This window comes from Stegostoma tigrinum, chromosome 15 (assembly GCF_030684315.1).
Source record: "Stegostoma tigrinum isolate sSteTig4 chromosome 15, sSteTig4.hap1, whole genome shotgun sequence".
Taxonomy (NCBI): domain Eukaryota; kingdom Metazoa; phylum Chordata; class Chondrichthyes; order Orectolobiformes; family Stegostomatidae; genus Stegostoma; species Stegostoma tigrinum.
This window is the reverse complement of record NC_081368.1, coordinates 33500352-33528016: the sequence shown is the minus strand read 5'-3', so window position 1 is coordinate 33528016 and position 27665 is coordinate 33500352. Positions and strand designations below refer to the sequence as shown.

Sequence of the window (27665 nt, the reverse complement as noted above, 5' to 3'; positions counted from 1 at the left end):
TATCAACTTTATTATTTGAGATACGAGCTCCCTTTTAAAAGTTATATTCTTGTCAACCCACCATTTACAGATTCAACATACTGCTGAAAAGTAGGATGTCTCCTATAAATGTGCCTGTCAAATCCCGTTACTTTCTGTTAAAAGACAAGTGACAAGAAAAATAAAGCAATACGTGGAAAAACAATTTTTAGAAAAACTGTTTGGAGACTTACTGTGGCATCCTGGCCCAGATAATAACCTGATTAAGTGACTCCAAGAACAGGCGACAAGTATTAAAATAAATACAGAAATAAAAATTAGGCTTTCTCACCTGTATAAACAAAAAGTAAAACCATTTCCCTCATTGATCACCCACTCTTGGATAATCTTTGGAAACGAATAATTGACAGCCTCCCAGCAACATAGATTTTTTACAGCACAGCCTCATAAAACAAAGAGATCTCTGCTCTAAAACCTTGGTTTTATAGATTGCAAACTCAGGAGCAATGTTTTATATTGACCTAACATGTCTCAGCTGGCACTCATGTTGTCAAACAAGAATATATAAACCAAGCAGTTGAATTCATTTCTGGAAAAATAGAATTGGAAAGCAAGGAAGTTACATCAAACTCGTATAGAAACTTGGTTAGATCAATTTTTTTAAAAATTCATCACTTGAACGTGAACATTATTGGAAATGTTAGCATTTATGGCCTGTCACTAATTACCTTTGAGAGTGTTGCAGTATGCTGCTGCTTTGAGTCTCTTCATTTCATGTAATTTATATTCATTCATTATGTGCAGAGATAAATATCCATTCTCTATCTCAAATACATGTACTATTTTACCCTCAAATGAACTTGCTAGATGGAAATGGAAAGGATGTGCCAGGATTTTGAGCCAATGACTCTGTAGCAGCAACGATACAATTCCAAGTAGGCATAGCGTGCAACTTCAGGAGGTTCAGGTAAGTATTAATGTCCCTCGCATCTGCTACACTTGTCTCTCTAGTCGAAATAAATAGGTCACAGGTCTGAAGGTGCTGTTGATGATGGCTTGCAGATTTGCTGCAGTATAATTTGTAGATAAAAAAACATAAGAATTAGGAGAAGGAGTAGCAATTCAGCCCCTCAAGCCTGCTCTGCCATTTAATATGATCACAGCTGCTCTCATCACGACCTCAACTCCAATTTGTTGCCCATTCTCCATAACCTTTCAACGCATTACTAAATGAAAATCTGTCTATCTCCACCTTAAAATTATTCAACATTCCCTCCGGAGTGGTGAATTCCATCAATTCATGACTATTTGAGAAGTAATTTCTCCTCATCTCGGTTTTAAATCTGCTACCTTTATCCCAAAGCCATGGCCTCTCATTCTACATTGCCCCATAAGAGTAAACATCTTCTCTACATCTATTTTGCCAACCTCCTTTGGCATTTTATGCACTTCAATTAGATCTCCTCTCATTCTTCTAAACGCTACAGAATATTGGCCTAAATTGTTCAATCTCATTTCATAAAACGAACCCTTCATCCTGGAATAAATCTAGCGAACATCTTTTGAACTGCCTCCAATACACTACATCGTTCCTCAAGTTAGGGGACTAAAATTGTACCTAATACTCCGAGTGAAGTCTCACTAATGCCTTATACAGTTGCAGCAACACTTCCCAACTTTTAAACTCTATTCCTTTGAGATTGTAGACCTGCTCATTGAGCCGGTGTGTTTGATTACAGACATTTCATCATCTGCTAAGTACCATTGTCAGTGCGCATCCGGTGAAACGCTGGTGTTCTGTCCTGCTTTTTACTTATATGCTTCGGTTTGCTGGTGTGGTTTGTTTTACTTCCAGTTCTGTTTCTCAGTAGTTTATATATCGTATCCAATTCAATGTGTTTGTTGATGGAATTCTGATTAGAATGCCAGGCCTCCAGGAATTCCCTGGCATGTCTCTGTTTGGCTTGTGCTATTAGGGTATGTTGTCCCAGGTGAATTTGTGTCCTTCTTTGTCAGTGTGTATTGAGATCAATGAGAATTGGTTGTCTCTCTTGGTGGCTAGTTGGTGTTCATGTATTCTTATTGTCAGTTTTCTTCCAGTTTAGTCTATGTAATGATTTTCGCAGTCCTTGCATGGTATTTTGTATATTATCCCAGTTTTATTTGTTGTGCGTATGGATCCTTTATATTCATCCGTAGCTGTTGCAGGGTGGTTTGTTGGTTTGTGGGCCACCCAGATACCTCGGGGTCTGAGTAGTCTTGTGGTCATCTCCGTGTAATGTACGGTAGGGTGACTAGAGTGTATGGCCCTGTCTTGTCTTCTTGTTGTGGTCTGTTGCGGAGTTAACAGTGGATTGTTCTTTTTGGATGTACATTCCCTTTAAAAACTCCATATAAGTGCTCTTGTTCTGCTTTGCACAATTCTGGGTTGCTGCAGTGTGTTGTGGCCCGTTTGAATAATGACCTGATGCAGCTCCATTTATGGGTGTTGGGGTGGTTGCTGGTGTAATCAAGTATCTGGGCTGTATGTGTGGTCTTTCTGTATACGCTAGTCTGGAGTTCCCCGTTGTTCTTATGTTCTATCATTATGTCTAGGAACCAGTGAAGCCAGAGGTATCCAACATACCCCACTTTTATGGACTCCCCAAGATGCACAAGCCAGGGGTCCCCCACAAACCCACAGTCTCACTGCCAGGCACACCAACATATAGACATCTATTCCTGAATTTGTCATTAATATAAACTATAAATAATTGGGGGCTGAGAACCGAACCCTGCAGCACCCCACTAGTTACATCTTGCCGTGACTCAATGGCTCATTTATCTGAACTTTCCTCTTTCTGGTGCTTAGACAATTTTCTGTCAAAGCTAACAGATTTCCCCAAACCCATGTGATCATATGTTGTGCATTAACTTTTTGTATGTCAAATGCTTTAAGGAAGTCCAATTACACTACATCTACAGTGTTATCCACTTGCTATATAAAACGCAGAACAGAACAGCACAGGAACAGGCCTTTCAGACACCAGGTCTATGCCGATCATATGTCATCCTGAACTAATCCCAAGTGCCTGCACGAGGTCCATATCCCTCTAGTACTTCACTGTTCATGTCTCTGTCCAAATGCCTCTTGAACTTTGCTCAAGTATCTGCTTCAACCTCTTCACCTGGCAGCACTTTGTAGCACCTACCACTGTGTAAAAAACTTGTCTTGCACGTCTCCTTTAAACATTTCCTTTTTCACATTAAAAATTAACCCTCTAGTATTTGGCATTTTCATTCCAGGGAAAAGATTCCGAATTCTGAGGAAGGGTCAGTGGACCCGAAATATTAACTCTTTTTTTTCTTCACAGGTGCTGCCAGGTCTGCTGAGTGTTTCCAGCAACTTCAGTTTTTTTCTTCCTGATTTACAGCATCCACAGTTCTTTCAGTTTTTAAAAGATTCCGAATATCTACCTTATCCATCCTTTCAAAATTTTATATACTTCTGTCAGGTCACCCCTAAGCCTTTGACGCTCTAACAAAAACAATCCAAGTTTGTTCAACTTCTCCTTATGGCTAATGTACTCCAATCCAGAAAACATCCTGGTAAACCTCTTTTGCACCCTCTCCAAAACTTCCACATCCTTCCTACAGTGTGGCAACCAGAACTGCATACAGTACTCCATATGCAACCTTATTAAAGTCTTATATAGCTACAGTACAGCTTGTCAACTTTCATACTCAATGCCCAAACCAATGAAGGCAGACATGCTGTATATCTTTTCTACTACCTTAACCACTTATGTTGCTCCTTTCAGGGAATTATGGACTTGCACCCCAACAGCCCTCTGTATATCAATGCTCCTAAGGGGTCTTCCATTTATTGTATACTTTCCTCTTGCATTTGATCTCCCTTGCATGACCTCACACATGTCTATATTAAACTCCATCTGTATTTCTCTGCAAAATTTTCCAACTGATCTATATCCTGCTGTATCCTTTGATCACCTTCCTGAATAACCACAACATCACAAATTTTTGTTTTGACTGCAAACTTAGATCTTCAAAAAACTCTAGCAAATTAGTCAAACGTGATAAAACCATGCTGACTCTGAAGAATTACATTGCAACTTTCCAAATATCCTATTATTAATTGCTTAAGAACAGATTTTAACAATTTCCCAATGCCAGACATTAAACTAACAGAGCTACAGTTTCATACATACTGCCTCCTTTCCTTTTTTGAATAAGTGTATTATATTAGCATTCACCAATCCACTACAATCTTTCCCACGTCTAAGGAATTTTAGAATATCATAACCAATGGATTCACCACCTCTGTTGCCATTTGAGTTCAGATTCTGGGACGTAGACCATCAGGCCCTAGGTACTTGTTCACCTTCAATCCCAAGAGCTTGCTTGGTACTTTTTTCCGAGTGATGATGACTGTTCCAAGTTTCTTCCTTTTTATTAACTCTGCATTACATGTTACCATTAAGATGGTATTAGTGTATTTCACCATGAAAACTGAGGTGAAACTTTGATTTAGTGTCTCTGTCATTTCCGTGTTCCCCACTATTAACTCTCCAGTTTCACCCTCCAACATTCACTTTAGCTAACAAAATGTGAGGTTGGATGAACACAGCAGGCCAAGTAGCATCTCAGGAGCACAAAAGCTGACGTTTCGGGCCTAGACCCTTCATCAGAGAGGGGGATGGGTTGAGGGTTCTGGAATAAATAGGGAGAGAGGGGGAGGCGGACCGAAGATGGAGAGAAAAGAAGATAGGTGGAGAGAGTATAGGTGGGGAGGTAGGGAGGAGAGAGGTCAGTCCAGGGAAGACGGACAGGTCAAGGAGGTGGGATGAGGTTAGTAGGTAGATGGGGGTGCGGCTTGGGGTGGGAGGAAGGGATGGGTGAGAGGAAGAACAGGTTAGGGAGGCAGAGACAGGTTGGACTGGTTTTGGGATGCAGTGGGTGGAGGGGAAGAGCTGGGCTGGTTGTGTGGTGCAGTGGGGGGAGGGGACGAACACCTGCATTCCGCATGCAGATGGCCTCAAGGCCCTCCGCTTCTTCCTGTCCCGCAGGCCCGACCAGTCCCCCTCCACCGACACCCTCATCCGCCTAGCCGAACTCGTCCTCATCCTCAACAACTTCTCTTTTGACTCCTCCCACTTCCTACAGACTAAGGGGGTGGCCATGGGCACCCGCATGGGCCCCAGCTATGCCTGCCTCTTTGTAGGTTATGTGGAACAGTCCCTCTTCCGCACCTACACAGGCCCCAAACCCCACCTCTTCCTCCGGTATGTTGATGACTGTATCGGCGCCGCCTCTTGCTCCCCAGAGGAGCTCGAACAGTTCATCCACTTCACCAACACCTTCCACCCCAACCTTCAGTTCACCTGGGCCATCTCCAGCACATCCCTCACCTTCCTGGACCTCTCAGTCTCCGTCTCAGGCAACCAGCTTGTAACTGATGTCCATTTCAAGCCCACCGACTCCCACAGCTACCTAGAATACACCTCCTCCCACCCACCCTCCTGCAAAAATTCCATCCCCTTTTCCCAATTCCTCCGCCTCCGCCGCATCTGCTCCCACGATAAGACATTCCACTCCCGCACATCCCAGATGTCCAAGTTCTTCAAGGACAGCAATATTCCCCCGACAGTGATCGAGAACGCCCTTGACCGCGTCTCCCGTATTTCCCGCAACACATCCCTCACACCCCGCCCCCGCCACAACCACCCAAAGAGGATCCCCCTCGTTTTCACACACTACCCCACCAACATCCGGATACAACGCATCATCCTCCGACACTTCTGCCATCTACAATCCGACCCCACCACCCAAGACATTTTTCCATCCCCACCCCTGTCTGCTTTCCGGAGAGACCACTCTCTCCGTGACTCCCTTGTTCGCTCCACACTGCCCTCCGACCCCACCACACCCGGCACCTTGCCCTGCAACCGCAGGAAATGCTACACTTGCCCCCACACCTCCTCCCTCACCCCTATCCCAGGCCCCAAGATGACATTGCACATTAAGCAGAGGTTCACCTGCACATCTGCTAATGTGGTATACTGCATCCGCTGTACCCGGTGTGGCTCCCTCTACATTGGGGAAACCGAGCGGAGGCTTGGGGACCGCTTTGCAGAACACCTCCGCTCAGTTCGCAACAAACAACTGCACCTCCCAGTCGCCAACCATTTCCACTCCCCCTCCCATTCTTTAGATGACATGTCCATCATGGGCCTCCTGCAGTGCCACAATGACGCCACCCGAAGGTTGCAGGAACAGCAACCCATATTCCGCTTGGGAACCCTGCAGCCTAATGGTATCAATGTGGACTTCACCAGCTTCAAAATCTCCCCTTCCCCCACTGCATCCCTAAACCAGCCCAGTTCGTCCCCTCCCCCCACTGCATCCCAAAATCAGTCCAACCTGTCTCTGCCTCCCTAACCTGTTCTTCCTCTCACCCGTCCCTTCCTCCCACCCCAAGCCGCACCCTCATCTACCTACTAACCTCATCCCACCTCCTTGACCTGTCCGTCTTCCCTGGACTGACCTATCCCCTCCCTACCTCCCCACCTAAACTCTCTCCACCTATCTTCTTTTCTCCATCTTCGGTCCGCCTCCCCCTCCCTCCCTATTTTTTCCAGAACCCTCACCCCATCCCCCTCTCTGATGAAGGGTCTAGGCCCGAAACGTCAGCTTTTGTGCTCCTGAGATGCTGCTTGGCCTGCTGTGTTCATCCAGCCTCACATTTTGTTATCATGGATTCTCCAGCATCTGCAGTTCCCATTATCTCTCATTCACTTCAGCTACTCTCCTCCCTTCTACATACTTGTAGAAGCTTTTGCCACCTGTGCTAGTTTTCTTTCATAATTCCACAGAATAGAATCCCAACAGTACGGATAGAGGCCATTTGACCCATCAAGTTAGCCCCATCCCTCCAAAGAGCATCTCATCCAGACCCAACCCACACCCAATCATAACTCCACATTTTCCATGGCTAATCCACCTAGCCTGCACATCACTTAACCTTATGAGGAAATTTAGCATGGCCAATCTACTTAAATCTGCACAGCTTTGGACTGTGGCAGAAAACTGGAGCATTGGCAGAAACCCACGCAAACATGGGTGGAGCATACAAAACTTCACACAGATAGTTGCCCAAGGCTGGAATCGAATACAGGTCATTGATGCTATGAGGCAACTGTGCTAACTACTGAGCCACCATGCTACGTACTTACTGTTGCTCTTTTTATTAGCTCTTTTTAAAAAAACTCTTTGTTGATCTTTAAAAGTTTCCCAATATTTTAGCCTTCCACTGGCCCTTACAAAATGGTATGCCTTAGTTTTTGTCTTTATGTTATTTTTAACTTCCTTGCTTAGCCATGGATGATTTCTACACCCCCCACCCCACCTTACAATCTTTTTTCTTCTCTGGAATATATTTTAATTAGGAGGATTTGAATATCTCCTTAAACATGTGCCACTGCTCATCAACGGTGCCACCTTTTGGTCTCAAAAACAAAGTTGCTGGAAAGGTTCAGCAGCTCTGGCAGCATCTGTGGAGGAGAAAACAGAGTTAACGTTTTGGGTCTGGTGACCCTTCCTCAGAACTGATGGTGGCTGGGAAAAGGTCAGTTTATATGCAGAAAATAGGGAGAAACATACAACACAAATCAAAATCAGTAGAAAAAATGTCCACAATTTTATGTGGAAAACAAGGACACTCAGAAACAACATGGTCTCCTTGAAAACTGAAGTAAAAATAAAGAAATGGTGGACTGGCTGATCAATTTCTGTGGATGAGTATTAACAGATGCATGATACACATCCAAGGGAAATTATTACTGAATTAGGGACAGTATCTCAACCAACCTAGTGTACATGAGGTAGCAGGAGTAGAGACATTAATTACAAGCAAGTGATGAGAATCATGAGAAAGTAATAAAATGTTGGCACAGCATTTCCATCTTGGATTTTTAAAAGAAGAAAGTGAGAATATTGTAGATGGTCTAATTACGGTTTTCCAAAGTTCTCTCATCCCTTTAGACTGAAAAGTCATCTATTCACCTTTATTATTTAAGTAAGGTGACAGGTTGGCCTAACATCTACAGTCAGAAAATTGTCAAAATCTATAATTAAGAATAGGGTGACTGAACAAATTGAAACCTTCCAGCTGTTCGGAGTAAGTCAGAAAGGGAAAAACATTAATTTTAATATTTTTATGAGAAATTAAAATTCAGAATAAAATTACAGTTGTTTAAAATTTCCAATTTTGCTTTTTCATTTTCTGGACCCATACTGAACAACATTAAACTCCCTCAATGACTCCGGTTTAACTGGAAGAGATGAATAAAAATGGGAGAAAAGGCAGAGAAAATATTTAAAATAAACAATACATTCCTGTTTGGTCAGAATTTTAATTTCAATAATATTGATTGTTGTCCATCTCTGAAAGACAACACATCCATAGACAAAGATACAGTGGAGATTCTTAGAGCTCTATATAACCACAATTCACTTATTAAGTACTTAAATGAATAACACACACTTTTAACTCGTAGAAATATCTCAATCACTGCCTTTTCACTACCCTAATTTCTGTAACTAAACCCAAACGTTATTATCCAGGAGAGTTCGCCACTGGCCAGGCTGAAACTCTGTTCAATGCCTTCACCATGCCTCCTGACATGGGGTACTTATTACGTAATGCGAAGTATTGTTGAATGATGGGATTTCTTCTGGCTCTTCATACACGAATTTCTGTGCCAAATATGTGCCTTATTTCAAATAATGCATGTACGTGACCAATTCTGAATGTTTTGTCCAAATGCATATCTTATTTGGACTTATCCATGTACATGAGCAATCTCAAATGTTTTGTCCAAATGTATGTCTTATCTGATACAGCCAGCAGTTCCTGATTTCCTGCAGTTTTAACTCTTAGCAGATCTATCTGACTCAGCGTAATTCTATCCACAAAGCAGCCCATTGTTATGCCTCTTATCAGTTCCTGTGATCTTCAGCCTTATCCAACATGATAATATTACTTTTTAAAATCTGTAAAGGGAAGGTCATCACTGGTGAATCTGATTGAATTTTTTGAACAAGTCACTAAGGCAATAGGCTAGGGAAATTTCTATGGAAGTTATTTATATGGACTTCCAGAAGAAGGTGATAAAATCTCTCATAAAAGTCTATGCTGTAGAAGATGAAACATGTGGAACTGAAGGAAAATCATTGACCTGATTAGGGAATTGGATAAGAAGTAGGAGACAAAAAGTACGGATAAAGGGCAGATACTTTAAATGGCAGGATGTGGATAGTGATATCCCATAAGGATGTATCTTGTGGCCTCAACTATTCACCATATTTATTAGCGAGTCAGGTGACGGGGTGAAAGCCACTTTTACTAATGACACAAAGATAGATGCATGGTAAACAGTGCGGGTGGAAGCATAATATTACTGTTATTGATAGCTTAAGTGAATACCTAAAATTGTGGAAAATAGGTTTTATTGTAGGAAAATTTTAAATCATCCACTTTGGAACTAAAATAGATGGAACAGGGGAACGGAAATACCAGGAACTGTGAAGGTCATAAAAGAGTCAGTATGTAGGTACAAAGATCATAAAAATGCCATTAACATATACAAAAATTTAAATGTCTAATGACATGCTTGCCTTTATACACCAGAACACAAGGGAAAGAAATCAGTTATAAAGAGCACAGCTTAATCCACAGTTAGAGTACTGTGAGCACTTCTGGGCAATGCTCTTTAGGAAAGATATATTAGTGTTGGAAGGAGTGCAGCATTTACCAGAAATATTTATGGATTCCAAGAGTTCAGTTATGAAGAGAGAATAAACAAATTAGGGTATATTACTTGGAATTGAGATTTATTGAAGTATTCAAAATGTTAAGAAGAAACGGGTGGAAAGTTATTTTATTGGTCGAGAAGAGTAGGATTAGGACTACAGCCTGAAAATTAATGCCAAACCTTTCATCAGTGGAATGAGAAAACACTTGTTCATGCAAAGGGAAGTATATGCGTGAAATTCTCATTTTCAAATGGCATTGAATTCTAGATGGCAAAACAGGCTCTCGGAGTTAAATGAACCACTCTTGATCCTGAATTCCTAAGGTGAAGCTAGATAAAATTGAGGCTGAACAGAATGGAAGAATATGCAGGAAAGTTCAGATAAAGTAAGCTGAGAAGAGGTTCATGTTTGTTATGGACACACAATCATGTGGATATGAATGCAGAAGTTATAATTAGTAAGTTTGCAAATGACACGAAAATTGAGATGTGGTTGATCGTACGGAGGGTAGTCTCAGGCTACAGTCCGATACTGATCAGCTAGTAAATTGGGCAGTTGGAATTTACTCCTGTTTAGTGGGAGTGTTGCATTTTGGGAGGTATAATTAGGGAAGGATTTCCACAATGAATGGTGGTTCCCTTGGGAGTCCTGAGGAATAAAGGAACCTTGGTATACAAGTCCATGGATCACTGAAGGTGTCAGTGCAGATAGACAGGGTGATGAAGAAGGCATATGGGATGTTTGCCCTCAATATCCAAGGTATAAAATATAACAACAAGGAACAGTTGTTACAAATTTATAAAACATTGGTTAGGCCACACTATCAAAGGAACATGACTTACTGGAGAGGGCGCAGGAGAGATTTACCAGGATGTTGCCTGGGATGAAAAGTCTCAGTTTGAGGACAGATTGGGTAGGCTGGGTTTGCTGGAGCAGAGGAGGCTGAGGAGGAATATGATTGAGGTATGCAACATTATGAGAGGCACAGACATGGCAGACCATGAGAATTTCCCCATGGCAGACCGTCTAAGACCTGATAGCAGAAGTTTAAGGTGAGGAGTAAGTAGTGTAGAGGAGATTTGTTAAAATTTCCAGAAATATGGAATGAGCTGCCTGAAAGGCTGGTGAAGGTAGGTACCCTCTCAACATTCAAGAAGCATCCAGGTGAGCAAGGGTATAGTAGGCTATGGATCAAGTGGAGGTAAATGGGGTTTGTGTACTTTGGTGTCTAGTGATTGGCAGAAACATGGTTGGCTGAAGGGCCTGTTTCTATGCTGTATGACTCTATAACAAAGAATTACTCAGCCTATAGCTGCATTGGATGCAGTATCATGAAAGACTGCATAAAATAATCACTAAGAATTGGTGCTCAAAGCAGAAAGTGCTGGAAAAACTCAGCAGGTCAGGCAGTATCTGTGGAGAAAGAAATGAGAGTAAGAGTTTTGAGTCCAATATAACTCTTCTTCAGAACTACACCTGGAACACTCTGAAATTGTCCCTTAAAGTCACAGGGTTAAAAGGGTTCTGGTTCATTTAAACTTAATGGTTATGTAGGAAAAAGTTGAAGGATTTAATATTTACACTAACTTCTCAGTAACTTCAGGCTGAACTCTACCAAAATTCCACTAAGTATACAATTTCAGGGAGTTTCATGGGAGCTTTCTCCTATGAACTCTCGTATATTATCGCATACAATTTCACTATTCATTATTGGTAAGCGCCAGGCCTCTATGTTGCAGCTATCACTTTATATTACACTGAACTGCACCACTGATGTATTTGTCACTGCTGGGACTTTGAGGGATCTCCAGTGCCAGATCAATCACTGCCAGTCACTTACAGACCTCAAGAGTACACATGGTAAGAGGGAAACAACAAACAAGATCTTCTGAGGACAATTACAAGATACTTCCATGGAATTAGAATCTCACATCCATAAGAGCATTGCTACTTTACATCATCACCTGACTAATCGACTGCTATTATAACCACAGCTACATGAATAAGCTAAAAAAGCAACCAGCCCTTAGCGCCATACCACGGTGGAGCCCTGTCTGAAGGAGTGTTCTTTGACATCAGTGTATAACAACATCCTGTCATTGCACAAGGTGGGAACAACATACATTGGAAAACCTTCAAACAGTTGAAGATGTAACTGTTGCTATTGGTTAATAAAAAAAATAAGAAAAGGTAAACCAAAAAAGGCTGCAACACAACAAAGAATTGAGGATGCTGAGACTCAAACAAAATCAAGAAATTGCTGGAGAAACTCAGGTCTGGCAACATCCGAGAAAAGAATGCTAAGTTAACAAGTCCAGGGACCTTTCTTCAAAACAGGTCTTCAGTTCTGAAGAAAGATCACTGAGCTCCATATGCTGACTCTGCTTTCTCTTCACAGCTGCTACCAGAGCTGCTCAGTTTCTCCAGCAATTTCTGTTCCAGTTTTTAAAAGGAAATATCTGCATTTGTGTCTGAGAATAAAGAGGTGCTGTTTGCCTTTCGAACACAACAAATCCACAGTCAATGAATCGTCACTTCAGCAAGTCATATTTATTGGAAGCAGGTGACAATTAAATCTGGTCTGGCTTGTTGCACCCGATACAGCAGTGCTCCATCATGCTGACAGTCATGTTCCTCCTACTCAGCCTCATCTTCCTCCTTGGAAGACTTCTTGCTCTCCCAGATATACACATCCCCTCTTTATCTGCTCCAGTTGTGCAGAGCACAGCATGCAAGGATTATGTGGCTCACATGTACACACAGACTGTTGCAAGGATCAGAACTTCCATCTTCAGCAGGCCTATTGTCTGCTGCAGGGTGGTGCTAGTAGAAGAATTTACAACCAGCCTCCGTCAGGGAGTTGCATGATGGTCTCATTTGGTATGGTTTCAGAAGGTGATCCTCGCCCTCCGTGACCATTCTTGTCATGCATCCGCCCCTTGAGATGAAGCAGGATCATGGTAGCTCCTAGGCAACTAACACGGACTTCTGGCATTGATGATCACGGGGCACTTGTACATTGATGGTCTGGAAGCCTTCTGTATTGACAAGGTCAGTACATTGTGATGCAGTGCTCTCAATGCAGCGTGTCTCTAATCTATAATGTAAATACTGCACCTAAGGGAAGCCTGCTGTGTTGCCAACGCCTACTTTCTGGGCTTCATCACGGTGGGGGCAGAGATGAAGTGGGTGATTGGACATAAATTGTTTCTGTAACTGCCTTGATATATGTGTAAATACAGATTGAGAGATCACACACGGCTCCCCAGTGGATAATTAGAAACAGCCACAGCCAACACCTTCTGCCATGACCCGGACCAGACCACCCCACCAGATTTGACAGCATACCCGTTTCAGCCTAACACTGTCCTACCACTTGCCAGACCCAATACATCAGGTGACGTCTCTTTCCCTCTGTCTCTCTCTCTCTCACACACACACACACACACGAATTATTTACCCAAGATGTTTGAGTATTTGCAGAAAACTGACTTCAGTTTAAAACATTGACAGATTCTAAGCAAAACCTCACAGCTAAAATGCATTGACTGACCTGAGATGTCATGTTTTATATACATTGATAAAACCTTTAATTATCTCAGGACAATGACTTGAAAGGAATCTGGATTTTACATTTTATTCAGTAGTCTCCTGCCTAAGATTCAACAAGAAGCAGCCAGTTTTATGGTTGCTACCTTCTGGTTATAAATTCTGTGTCCTAAAACCAGACGCCTGACATTCTATATCCACTCCTACCTTACAAACTTGCTCCTTCGTAGGAACTGTCGAAGTAGCTGATTGAGCCACTGTACAAAACAATGGTTAGGCCAAAGCTGGAGTACTGTGTACAGCTCAGGTTGCCATGCTGCAGGAAGGATGTGATTGGACTGGAGTGGATGCAGAGGACATTCACCAGCATGTTAGTAATAATGGAGCATTTTAGCTGTGAGGCAGGCTGGGTAGATTTGGATTACCTTCTTCACAGCAGTGAAGGTTCAGAGGTGACCTGATTGAGGTGTGTAAGATTATGAGGGGCATGGGCAGAGCAGATAGAGAGCAGCTGTACCCCTTAGTCGAAAGGTCAATAATGAGGGGGTATAATTTTAAATGTGAAAGGCAGGAGGTTCAGAGGGAATTTAAGGAAAACCTTTTTTTGCATCCAGAGGGTAGTGGCAGAATGGCACACAACCTTCAAAAAAACCTTAGATGAGCACTTGAAATGACATAACATTCAAGGCTATGGTCGAAGTATGGAAAATGGGATTAGTGTCTAAAGGGCCCCTTCTGTGGGGCTTTATGAGCCTATCACAGACCAATGCAAACTTACTGCTGCGGAAAGGGATATGGCTTCAATAGTGAACCTCTTCTCTGCTGGCAGTGAGAATTCCTGGACAGGCCTCTTGTATTTGGTAACAGGAGGCTCCTGTGCAGGGATCTCTAGAGTAGAAGTAATCTAAACGTACCTGTTTACTTTCTTTGTCTGATCCAGGATCAGGAAAAAATGTTTCTGGCTGTGATTGAAATTTCTAGGCCAGAGTATATAACTGGTTATACTGATAACTCAGTAAAGCATTTAAATTTATGTTGTGACCAATGAAGTTGTGAGAGAGAAACAGTGCCCTCCTTCAACGTTGATATAATCCCTCCTGAATTACACTGGCTCTCTGTTTAATTGTGCAAAATTATCACAACATGCAAACCAAGCAAATCATAAGTAAATCTGAATTAATTTGCTAATTGCAAAATAACAAACAGCTACCCAGCAAACGAAAACTAGACAAAATGTTATTCTGGGATTGTCCATCTCATTAAAAGTAGCCTAATAATTACATAGTTCCACTGAAATGTACTGTTGCTTTTTCATAAAGTCATAGTTTTCATAACACAGAATGTGATTTAACCCTTTGTGTCCATGCCAGTTCCCTGTGCAGCAACCAGCCAGCTCCGTTTTCCCACTCCATCCCCTCAGCAGTACAAATTTAGTTTGCACAAACACCCATCCAATTTGAAGTCTATTACCATCACGACCTCCACCTTCAAAAACAACAAATTCCAGGTTATCATCACTGGCTGTCCGAAAAACATTCTTCCTAACATTCCCTTACACCTTTTACCAGAGCCTAAAATCTGTGTTCCCCAATTCTTTTTGTTTCAGCAATTTTGTCCATCTTACCTAAATGCATACTAATCTTGTACACCCCTATTAAATTGTCCTCAACCTCATTTGATCCAAAAATAACAATCTCTGCTTCATCAACCTAACCTTATACTAAGGTTTCTCATCCATGGAGGGTCATCCGCCCCAAGATTTAGGAAGAATTTGTGCCATATCATACCAAACTTGACTCACTAAATGACCTACCTCACCCCATGATGTCTCTCTCATCTGAATCTACTGAGTCTTCTCACATGCCATTCCGGGAACAACTTAGTGGTGACCTACCAAAAGACCAGCATTGCCTGTGCCATGTTTAAAGAGTCAATTTATACCTAAATCATCACTGGTCTTCAAAAGCTGCCCTGCTCAGCGATGGACATTTGTCTCCAGATTTCAGAGAAGAGAAAGATGTTGCCACAACTCTCTGACAGAGACCTGGATGCCCTGGTCGAAGGTGTAATGCAGAGATGGGGTGTCTCCTTCTATTGCCTGGTCAGAAACTCACCTTGCCACTTGGCAGATGCACAAGAGGTGCAGAGAGTTGCTCCTGATGTCAAAATAGGCCTAGCCAAATTTCTCACCTGACTCTGTCACAAATTTCACCGAGGTCCATGTCATTCAGGCTCCTTTAAAATTCCACCTACAGCTTTGTGGATGTTATATTAAGGCTGCTCAAATGGTTAAATTTTATCACAGTCTGCAGGGAAGGAGTTCAAGGTAAGGTCAACCAGCTATTGCAATGATTGATAATTTGATGGTGAAATAGACACATTCTGAGGGTGACAGCGAATAACAGATTTTATTATAAGTCTGAAAGCTTGAACTCAAAAAGGTTCATGAGTGAAGACAAGGTGAAGGACACCTGGAACATATTAGCATGTAAATATTCTGGATAACATCATGTTTAATTCAGTGTAGAAATCTCTGACAAAGACATATCCCTTTTCTATGTCTCAAGACAGTTTGTGTTCACTAGAGTAAGTTACATTAGTATTTAAATTAAACACTTGGATCCAGAAATTTTCCCATATAACATCTGCTTTTCAGACATTTACAGGCTTGCAAATCTTCCAATACGTTGTGCAGCTAAGTTCATGTACATCAATAACTGCAAAATACACTGTCACCATATTGATGCTGACAAAATGATTGACCTTACAGTTCATGCTGATGTAGGCATTAGGCTGCTTGCTTATTCAAGTTAGTAACCCGACTGTTTGACTCTCCCTCTGTAAAACTGGGCTGCACTGAATGTAGCTGGCATTGAGCCCAATATGTTTCAAAAACCTGAGTCACAACTCTGTGGCAAATTTAATGATCTGATACCTATGTATCAGGTATACCTAGAGAAGATTTTCATGAGATACCTTCCTTAATCACAAAATTCTATTTGGCGTAGCTACATCCACAGTTTTTAGGAAAGGAATTCCAGGATTTTGACTAGCATCAGTGAAGGAAAGGATTTCCAATGAGTGGCTTGGAAAGGAACTTTCAGATGATGTCATCATGTGCTACATTGCCCTTGTTATTCAAGCAGTCATGCAAATGAAAAGTTCTGTCAAAGAAATCTGGGTAATTTACTGCCAAGTTTCTTCTGATATTACACATTGTTTTTGCTGTGTGTCATTGATGAAGGGAGAGAATGTTTGTGGATTCAGTGCCAATATAGCAGGCCTCTTTGGCTTGGCTGGTATCAGGTTTGTTGAGTGTTGTTAGAGCTACAATCATGTAGGCACATGGGGTCTATCACACTTCTGACTCTTGCCTTGTGAATGGTGGACTGGCTGAAACATTGGTAGTGGTCAATTTACTTGTCTGATTCCTTAACAGAATCAGGAGTAGCAGTTGATGTTGAAGTCTCTGATAAGACACCATTGGCTAAAGTTGAAGCTTAATGGACTGAAAACGAATTATTAACATTGTTATAAAATTGTCTAAGATGTAGGAGATACAAAGTCAGGATAATCGACAGGTAATGTAATTGACAGACTGTGACTACAGGAACACAAATTATTCACTGTATTTATTAATGAGCTAGATGATGGGATAGAAAGACATATATTCACATTTACCAATGGTACAGTGTGATAACTCAAACACTGATCTAGCTGCTTTCCTGAACAGCCTCCAAAACAGTTATACTTGGTGATCCCTGAGCAAACTCATTTGCAAAGGTCCCAGCGACAATTGCCCGTGTTCAATAATGTCAGGACATGGATGAAAAGACACCTTGAACATTTCATACCTTGTTCTTTTTTTCTTCAAGAACTGAAAATTATTTGGCCATAGTATTCTTTTCAAGACTGATCTCTGCAGAAAAAGTTCTATTTTTTATTTTAATTATTGCGTATGTGTTGGCGCAGGGATTGTTTAGAAGGGTGACTATTTATATACTAAAATATAACAAAGAACTGTGAATGCTGGAGGTCTGAAAGAAAACCAGAAATTGCTGGATGAACTGAGCAAGTCAAGCAATATCTATGGGCTGAAACCAGAGTCAACGTGTTGAGTCACTGGAAAGTATTCATACTTTCCTACTTGAAACTGTGTTGATCCACTTTGCATTTTTAGTGAATAACTCAGTTTACAAAAACATCAATTTTATTGTTTATTAAAGAAATCCGGTTGATAGACCTCTTTAATCAAAACTGAACAGAGACAAACTATTTACCAGTAAGTGGTAAAACATTTAAACTTATGTTGTGACTAGTGAAGTTGTGGGACTAGGGAGTGACAGTACATTTCTTTAACGTCGTGCATAACACTAAAAACTGGAGGAAGATCATTCAGAAGTGAAATCAGGCAACATTTCTTCATACAAAGGAGGGAGAAAATTGGAATTCTTTTCTACAAACGTGAGATCAATTTCATGTAAATATAAAATTTGTTATAAATATAACTTAATGTAAATAGATAAAAATAAAACCGAGATTTTTATTTAGTAAAGATAAGAGACGTGGGACAAACACGAGAAAATAATTTATTTACTGGTCAGTCATGATCTCAGGGAATGGTGGGACCGGCTCACAGGGTTGAAAGGTTCACACTCCTGTTTGTACCTTTCTTTTTTTACCTCTGCGTGACTCGCTGGTCAAGAAATGGGGATAAAATCAGAAAGAAAAAGCATCCAGTCACCAAATTAGGTAGCCAAGAAACATATTTTAAGAAACAATCCATTATTTGATCTTACCTTGTTTGATATTTGGAGGTGACAGAGATTCCATTTCAGATTTGATCTTAGTCACTTCTGATTCTGTTGTTGTTTCAAATTCCTCATCAAAAGGATAAGATTCAAATGATTGACTGTAGGATTGATCAGTCTCATTTTCATCAGTATAGGATGTAAAGGATTCGTCAGTATATTTCGCCATACTGCCACTGCAGCTGTGACAAGATACACAGGATTCATCGACAGCAGAGCTGATTACAAACTGCCCTTCACCATTTTCTGTTATGTTTGCCATGGGTAACAGGAGAAGCAACTGAAAAGCAAACAGATAAAAGTGACTTATAAAAGTGACCATAAAGCAGTTTCCCATATGGCCTGCTTGTTAGAAATAAAATCTTGTGCAGCTGTCAGCATTAACGCATACAGTTGCAGGCTGGTCCAAGAAGGGCTGCTGTGGCACAATTTAGTGTCTTTACCCCGGACCACGAGACCCAGGTTCAAGTCCCACCTGCTCCAGAGGTGAGTAAGAGCATCTCTGAACAGGCTGATTAGAAAAATGGGCGAATAAAAAAAGACAGACTGGTCCATGAGGGTTCTTGTTTTGCAGTTGTAGTGTCCCTACCTCTCAGCCAAGAGGCTTGGCTTCTATTCCCATCTGCTCCAGAGATGAGCAATAACATTACTGAACAGGTTGATTAGAAAATTGCTAGACAGTCCTAATCAGTAACATATGCTGAGTGAGCTGATCTCAGATTGGATGTTACCTATTTTCCTTCCTTCCCTAGCCTTCTAAGAAAAAGGGGAGAATCAGTCTGAGTCTACCTTCTCAAGTGATACCTGTTGGAAAAAGCATGACTATCAAGGAAGATAATAAAATGTGAAGCTGGATGAACACAGCAGGCCAAGCAGCATCTCAGGAACACAAAAGCTGGCATTTTGGGCCTAGACCCTTCATCAGAGAGGGGAATGGGGAGAGGGTTCTGGAATAAATAGGGAGAGAGGGGGAGGCGGACCGAAGATGGAGAGAAAAGAAGATAGGTGGAGAGGAGAGTATAGGTGGGGAGGTAGGGAGGGGATAGGTCAGTCCAAGGAAGACGGACAGGTCAAGGAGGTGGGATGAGGTTAGTAGGTACGAAATGGAGGTGTGGCTTGAGGTGGGAGGAAGTGATGGGTGAGAGGAAGAACAGGTTAGGGAGGCAGAGACAGGTTGGGCTGGTTTGGGGATGCAGTGGGGGGAGGGGATGAGCTGTCAAGGAAGGACAGGATCAGATTCAGCTGTCACATCTTCTTGTGGTTAAACCATCTGCTAACACTCACGACCTGAACCCATCCACAAAGAATGATCACTTCGGCAAGGCAACAATAAAGTTCCTGATTCTCACAGAACTGAACTATATTAGGACTACTTATTTGGTGTAAAGGTACTGGTCTGGATCTCAATCATACAGAACAACTTGAATATTGCTGTACTAAATGTGATATGCCTTTATTAAATTCTAAGGAACAGCACATACTTACAATGATACTGGTTACTCAGAAGTCCCACAAACAAGGGTCTCATTCAGATGATGAATCTGTTGACAGATCTCCCAACACATCTTTGGAGCAAGATAATGAAATGTGCGGCTGGATGAACACAGCAGGCCCAGCAGCATCTCAAGAGCACAAAAGCTGACGTTTCGGGCCTAGACCCTTCATCAGACCCTCTCTGATGAAGGGTCTAGGCCTGAAACGTCAGCTTTTGTGCTCCTGAGATGCTGCTGGGCCTGCTGTATTCATCCAGCCTCACATTTCATTATCTTGGATTCTCCAGCATCTGCAGTTCCCATTATCATATCTTTGGAGCAACTTACCAAATTGCTCTACCCGCTGTAGCGATGAGTCATTTACAAAGTCTTTCTTTATACCATTTTTGTAATATGACAGTGCACCATATAATGTCGTATTTGTCTCTGGCCTATTTAATTTATTTTTAGTTACATTACAGTCTGTTTGAAGTTGTACTGTCTGGGCCTCAATTCCAGGGCCATATCTGAATGAATAAAGGTAGTTGTTTGGATTCTAATCTCAAAGAACCTTGTCAATCTCAACTTCTGGAATGAAGGAATCATTTTTTATGGTCAGACTAACAATGTTACCACAATTCCATCAGAGCTTCAGCACAGTTTAAAAATCACTTTTCAGACTTTGGCAAGTCTGTGTTGTGACCAAACCCCCATCCTGCCTTGCTGTTTCCAAACCCACAATACAGTTCTTCAGTCTGGTTACCAATTTCTCCTTTAATGTTCCATTCCACGCCTAATAGACAAACTAAGCATCTACAACCATCTTACAATCATTCATAAGAAAGAAGAAAACAATTACATGATTCAAAGTAATTAACACAATAGACAATGCATTGGCTTATAGAGGTTTTAAATGCTAGTGTGAGCATGTGCATTAGTATCAACTTACAAGTCCAGCACACAAAGGGGAAAGGAGGATCCAAGTTAGATGCTTCATTCAAAATAGATTCTTTGCACCATGCGAAAAACCACTAATTGGCTTCAATTTCCATTATGCTGCATAAGTTGACCTCACCTGTAGTAATAGCTAAGATACTATATAGGAAATTCTACACACTTTTCAGAAGCAGGAAACAGGGCATGTGAGCTAATTGAAGTAAGGAGATGCAAAATTTCAATTTGATCATTGATTGAGACATAGAGATAAAGATAGTGACACATATGCAGTGTGTGTGGCACCACTAATGGGGAGAGTTCATACCTTGTAATACATTTGTTTGCAATGAATAAGTGTATTTTTTTCTGTATAAAATCCTACATTCAAGGCAAAGACAGCGATGCATGGAAAAATCAGATCCGTTCGTTTGTTTGTGCACGTTTGTTTAAAGATGACACGCACTAACGAGCTGTATGCAGTTGTGGCTGAGATCAGAGGTCTTCTATAGTGTAAGGGAGAAAAGCAGGAGAATAGCAGCTTGCAGGGAAGCTTAGCACAGGAAAGTGTAAATGAAAGTGTGCACAGTGGAAAGACCGCCTTGGAGCCTTCCTGTCCACCAGGACCTGGGTGATACCCCTCAGCAAATCAGGGTTCCACCTTGCACCTCAGTCATCTGTGTGCAATCCTTCCCACAATGGAACTATGAAGGACAATTCCGGGCATGTAGCATTGACCTGGAGCACAGCTGAAATTTACATATGTGCTGAGAACAGGAAGCTCAGCCATGGCAAGCGCTTGGACTGTTGCACGGAAACATGAGAAGAGGATGGTGCTTGGGTAGGGGCGTGCAACAATACTCACTGCAGTTCATTAGGAGAAAGCCCCCATACTGAAATTGATGCTTCGCCCATTTTTGAAATAAAAAAGAAAATCAGTCTGGGTGTCCTTTACAATGCAGAATGCGCGGGGGCTATTCGGCCTGCAAGTTCAGCACAAACCATACAGTGAAAAGTGCAACAGATGACAGTCATATGAACGTGATAAAGTGAACAAAATTATACAAACCTTGTTACTTTTACAACAAAATAATCCTAAATTTCCTGTAACCATCAGTGTGCACCAGTACGTTTAACTCTCGAGTTTAACTATCTCAACAAATAACGATCATGAACATACCAATGAAGTGAGAAAAGTAATAATGTGAATTAGTCTGAGAAAGCACTCATGCGACCTTTGTGCCTTCATGTCTTGTGCTAACGACAGTGAAGTTGGGCAGCAAAGTTTTGGCCATAATGCAGGACTGTTTTTATATCTCACCCAAACTGCAGGACCGAACTGCAGGACACAACAAGGAAAAAAAACATGCCCTGTGCTTCAGTGGGTATTTAGATTTTAATTATAATGCCTGAGAATGGGCAAAACGAAAAAAAGTGAAGATTTCCGGTCATTATATGTGTAATATATACCTATGGGTACCAAATAAAAACATTGTTTCGAGTATCTGATCTTGATCTCAGTATAACATTCTGGCTGGGGGTATGTGTCTTGGATGGGATCAGGCTTATCTTGATACCAAGATAATAAAATGTGAGGCTGGATGAACACAGCAGGCCAAGCAGCATCTCAGGAGCACAAAAGCTGACGTTTCGGGCCTAGACCCTTATGAAGGGTCTAGGCCCGAAACGTCAGCTTTTGTGCTCCTGAGATGCTGCTTGGCCTGCTGTGTTCATCCAGCCTCACATTTTATTATCTTGGAATCTCCAGCATCTGCAGTTCCCATTATCTCTTATCTTGATACCAGTCCGCAAACCCCACGGTCAAATGATGAAAATTGGAATTGGGGAAACTATCTTTAAAAAAAACGTTGAAGTCACTTAATTCATGACTATCAGCTGGATGTCATAAGGATCAAGGTAAGAAGGCAGGAAAAATTGTACAATTAATTCACGCACTCATACTCGGAAAAGAGCATGTGTCGGATTAACCCAAGTGTCACGCGAGGACAGAGAACAAAGTCATTGAAATCTGGCGCAATAGGCCTGGAGAATGCAGTTGAAAATGCAAGTTTGTTCTTTAACTCTATGAAATGCGTGCTATCTCTCACAGAAACCTAGTTAAATCATTCCTGCCTCCATTTTTTTCCCTTGGCAAGTCTCTGCAGATTGAAATCGTCGTCTTGGTAACAGGCATGTAATCTCTCTCACCTTTCAGTTTAGTGAACTGCGACCCTTGGGCTTTCAGAGACATTTAATGGTTTCCTTCGTGTTCAATGGGAGATTATGTACGTGCTCTATTTTTACAGTTCACTCAGGTCCCTGAGAACAGAAAGTTAAATAATAAATAACTGAATTCCTGTTAGCTGCTGGACTTCCTCCCCAACCTCACAGTGCTGCATAGTTCGAAAAGGAACTGGAATGTTCCATTTCAAATGTGTTCTGAGGGGAGAAATCTCCCCAGAGCCTTAACTAAAGTGTTTGATTTTGCAAGTAAGTTAAATAAAGATCTGCTGGATACAGACGTCATTTATAATTACTTACTGTTAACATAGACTTCTGGTTTAAATTTACAGCTTTCCTACTGTCTGAATAGGTTTTGTTTTCCTTACTGTATCAAGGCATGGGAGAAGCTGAAGACTCCCACATGACTCCCTGTCAATTAATCTATCCACTTACCACTGTCCAGAGTTTGCTGCGGCTGTACAATTTTACTTGGTGCTTATTTTATGTGTAGCAATAAGTTTATTCGGGCTTATTTCGTTGAAATGTGACGTGAAATAGTTCAGCTCATGTTCAGTTTAGAACTTTGCTTAACAATAAATAACTGCCCATGTTTGTCTGAATAATAATCTTGGCTGGAAATGACTGCGAGATAGTAGGAACTGCCGATGCTGGAGAATCTGCGACAACAAGGTGTATAGCTGGGTGAACACAGAAGGCCAAGCAGCATCAGAGGAGCAGGAAAGTTGAGGTTTCAGGTCTGGACTCTTCTTCAGGAATGTTCAGAGCCAAAACGTCAGCTTTCCTGCTCCTCTGATGCTGCTTGGCCTGCTATGTTCATCTAGCTTCACACCATGTCATCTCAATGACTCTGTGACATTTGTTTTCTCGTGCTTTAAGCCAATATTGCTACCTGCACATCGAGGTACAGGTTGCAGCCTCCAATTTTTTTTCCCGGGCAGATATGTACAATCACCCCATCTTTAAAAATCGCTAACATAGGACAGAACTGTAGATGCTGAAAATCTGAAAACAAGAATTGCTGTAGAAACTCAGCAGATCTGGAAGCATCTGTGGAGATAGAAAGCAGAATTAATGTTTCATGAGAACGGAAGGACCTGAAGACATTCTGATGAAGTGTCACTGACTCGAAACATTTACTCTGCTTTCTGTCTCTGCAGATGCTCCCAGACTTACTGAGTTTCTCCAGCAATTCGTGTTTTGTTTCTTTAAAAATAGCCAGCTGTATTTCCGATTTTTGGCTCATAGGCAGGGGCTGGATTGGAAGTTGGCCCTTAAAAAGAAAGACAAAAATATTAAATAAACTTCCCGCACTCAATCCCTCATTCCCTTTGCTCATTGTGCCCATCAAGGCCAATCTATGCTGCTGTACCTATTCAGAATGACATTCGTATCCTTATGCCACCCTATTGCCCATCTCCCATGGCCCCTGATGCCATCATTCAAATCTAGCCATTTCCTATAGCCCCTCATACCCTGTATGCTCCTAAAATTCCCAATGGCCCTTTATAGTCCCTATTGTCAACTCAGTGCCGATTCACATTCCCCACACTTACCTTTGAAGGGTGCCCCAATTCAATATAAAGGTATCAGTATTCTGATAATGTCACTATTGAAATAAACACACTGTCTATTGATACAAAAAAACATTAAAATACTTCAACAAATCTTTTCTGAAAACAAGCATTTGACCTAAGTGCTCAAGGCTTTATGTAAATAAATATTTCACCGAAATGTTCAGTCCTTTTTGTCAACAAATAATTTTATTCAATAAGCAGTTAGAGTTGCTCATCAATAAGCACCTCGTTGTCAGAATGCTGGAAATTAGTTCTGCAGCACAAATCCTATAATGATTTTATGTGAGCAAGAGCCCTGAAATACCTAGTGGTGTTTATATTTTAGCTCAATGCTTTTTTTGGACAATTTCTTGATGCTTTGCCAGTCCTAATGATTTTATGTGCTGCGTTTCCCCACTTTTTTGGCTGTGTTATTTTCATGGACTTACATGTGATGGCCTGCGGTGACTTTTCTTAGTCAATCTTCTGCTACTCACCCTATTCGTTATACGTCTGGACTCTATAATGCCCTTCTCATTAATCATGTAGCAATAGAGGCACAAGTGTTCACCTCCTGGGCCATTGACGTTATATTAAAGCTTAGCTGCACACTTCTTCAAATGTTGCAAACCCAAAACTGCCCTCCGTTTTCAATTTCATCAACAAGATGTTACAGAAAGGCAAGCTGGCACCCCAATTCACAGACAGGGACCTGGCGGTGCTGGAGGATGAAGTGTTGGAGAGGAAGATCATCCTTTTTCACGTGGACATTCAAAGGAGACCATATCATCAGACGCAGCCAGCCTGGACTGAGATGGCAGCCTGAGTCAAAGCCATTTCATGCACCAAAAGAAATGCCCAGCAGTCCCAGAAGGATGCTATGCAAGGGTAAGTGACACCATACTGCCTCTGCTTCCTCATACTCACTTTAAGTGCTGCTGCACAACAAGATTAATGCTCTACAACTCTCAACATTGCACACAGCATCTCCAGTCACTGCTCTTACTCATTACTTACCCTTCACATCCTCTACAAATCCAACTCTCTTACTTTGGACACTCCTGAACTCTGCTGCTTGATCACTACCACTAACCACTATTCTACTTTCATCTGACTCAAACCCTCCTTTTGTCACATTTTAGGAGAAGATGTCCCATAACTGGGCAGCAAGGGCCAAGGTGGGTGGTGAGTGGCCAACATTCAGCTCTTCAGTTCAAAATTGGGGGATGATTCTTGAGATGGCTGGACAGAACAGGGACTGCTCATGGGTGGGTGTCCAGCCCTCCATGTTGAGGCAACACAGTAAAGCTTTATTGTGTGCTGCTCTCCCATTACCATCAGTATTCACTTATTCTTAAGATGTTTAAGTTTCTGCCCTCATTGAATAACTCATGCCCTCTCTTCACGTATGCAACCCTGGTGGCACCAGAAATAGCCAATTACTCAGCACATCAGCTCCTCCTCCGCCTCTGAGGAAGAAGCCACAGATTCCACTTAAGATGCGTTGGCAAGATCCCTCCTGGACCTTTCACCAACTCACAGACTTTCATCTCAGTGGGCACTGTTTCTGGATTTGACTGAAGAACACAGTCTGATGAACATATCACTGTTGCGTCACCACAGCTGGTCAGGCATTCAGAGCATTGGCAGAGACTAGATGTCTGCTCATCCCAAAGTAGGAGATGACCCTATAGTGTCAGCCATTGATGTCTTTCTGCAAATGCACAGACAGTGACAGGAATAACAGGCAGGTTTTCCAAAGACACTCGGGAAACAGAATTGAATGTTGGAGGAGACCATCAAGAATATCAGTACAGTGCTCTGGTATGTCTATGTTGAGGCAGCCATAGAAAGCCAGGTCCAGCTGAATGCTCAACAACTGCTGGAAATCCATGGATACTCCAATCCATTGTTGCAGTTATTGGTACTCATCAGTATCAATGCAAGAAAGTGACAAGAGATCTCATCCTCGCTCCATGTATCCCTTCCTCTCAAATGGTCAGTGTGGTGCCAGTGGGCACCCATATGAAGGTAGAACCATAAATGCCTCCTCTCAGGACACTTTACAGGTGCCAAGTCTTTCCACCTCTACCCTGTCTGAAATCCCAACCCTGGAGAAGTTGCAGCTGATAAAGGTGAACCTGCATTTGGACTGGATGTTTTCAGCCCACCTGGGATCTCTTGCACAAATACCCCTGGGTCATCTACCTACATTTTGCAGGAATAAGAGACCCCACTTCATAACAACTCCTTGCACGATAGATGCAGATCTCAGGGCTGCACTTCAACAGAAGGGAGGACAAAGAAAAGAAAATGTTCTTTGAGAACATAGGAGCTAAATATGACACCTTGTGTACTGTTTTTGCATAAGTATGTCTTTTCACAATCCCAAACAGTGACTTACTTTTACAAAAAGATCGTCTCCAACAAATGTTTCCCAGGACCAGATTCAAAGATGAACCAAAAGAAGGGAAATATAAAACAATTCCTTTCACGCCTCACTGCACCTCAGCCCCACTCATTTCCCAATGCCCCACTCATTTTAACCCTTACAACCTAATAACTTCTATCCATCTCCCATGATTATCTCTTATGCTGGATTTCTATTTCTACCCATCCCCTCTTCCATTCACCCAACATGCTAATTCTGAATAACCATAAATACCAGTACACATAAGATAAAAAATATTATTTTATTTGCTATGTTTCTACATTACAGACTACACTCTATTTAGAACAGAAGTCTCAGTAATTAATACATATGTTTACACTTCTAAGTGCTTAGAGTCTTAGAGATTGCACAGGAGGGAAAAAAATCTTTTGACCCATTGTGTCTGTGCCAGTCATCAATCATCCAGCTATTCTAATCCTATTTTCTATCACCTGCCCTGTAGTCATGATAGCTATTGGTTTTTAAGTAACCATTTAAGTACTTCATAAAAATTTAGAGGCTTCCTGCCTCTACCTCCCATTCAGGCACTGAGTTCAAGATGTCCATTGCATCTGGCTGACATTTTCCCTCAAATCCCCAAAAACCTCACCAAGAAAAATGATCACAGCCTACCTAGTCTCCCTTCTTGATGAATTCTAGCCTGGGGCAACATACGCATCCACTCTAGTGCAATCCCATCCTTCTAATAGACCAGAACAGCACACCAAGCTTTATTTCAGCTTTGGTCTAACTAGCATTATGCACAGTTCCATCATAACTTCTTTGCTCTTGGATCAATGCTTTGACTAATAAAGACACATATACATCAAGCAGAGGTTCACCTGCACATCTGCCAATGTGGTATACTGCATCCACTGTA

The 27665-nt window shown here is 41.7% G+C and overlaps 1 protein-coding gene across 2 annotated transcripts in view; it reads right to left on the bottom strand.

The window, feature by feature from the left end:
- The window catches only part of LOC125458656 (uncharacterized protein C8orf48-like), an 84320-nt gene extending 61373 nt beyond the window's left edge, over positions 1 to 22947 (bottom strand). For both annotated transcript variants that reach the window (XM_059651278.1, XM_048544082.2), the window contains exons 1-2: positions 22766 to 22947; positions 18141 to 18432 (exon numbers count right to left, since the gene is read on the bottom strand). In XM_059651278.1, the coding sequence (XP_059507261.1) occupies positions 18141 to 18414 (274 nt within the window). In that variant the 5' untranslated portion in view covers positions 18415 to 18432; positions 22766 to 22947. The remainder of the gene's footprint in view (positions 1 to 18140; positions 18433 to 22765) is intronic.
- Between the last annotated feature and the right edge of the window lie 4718 nt (positions 22948 to 27665).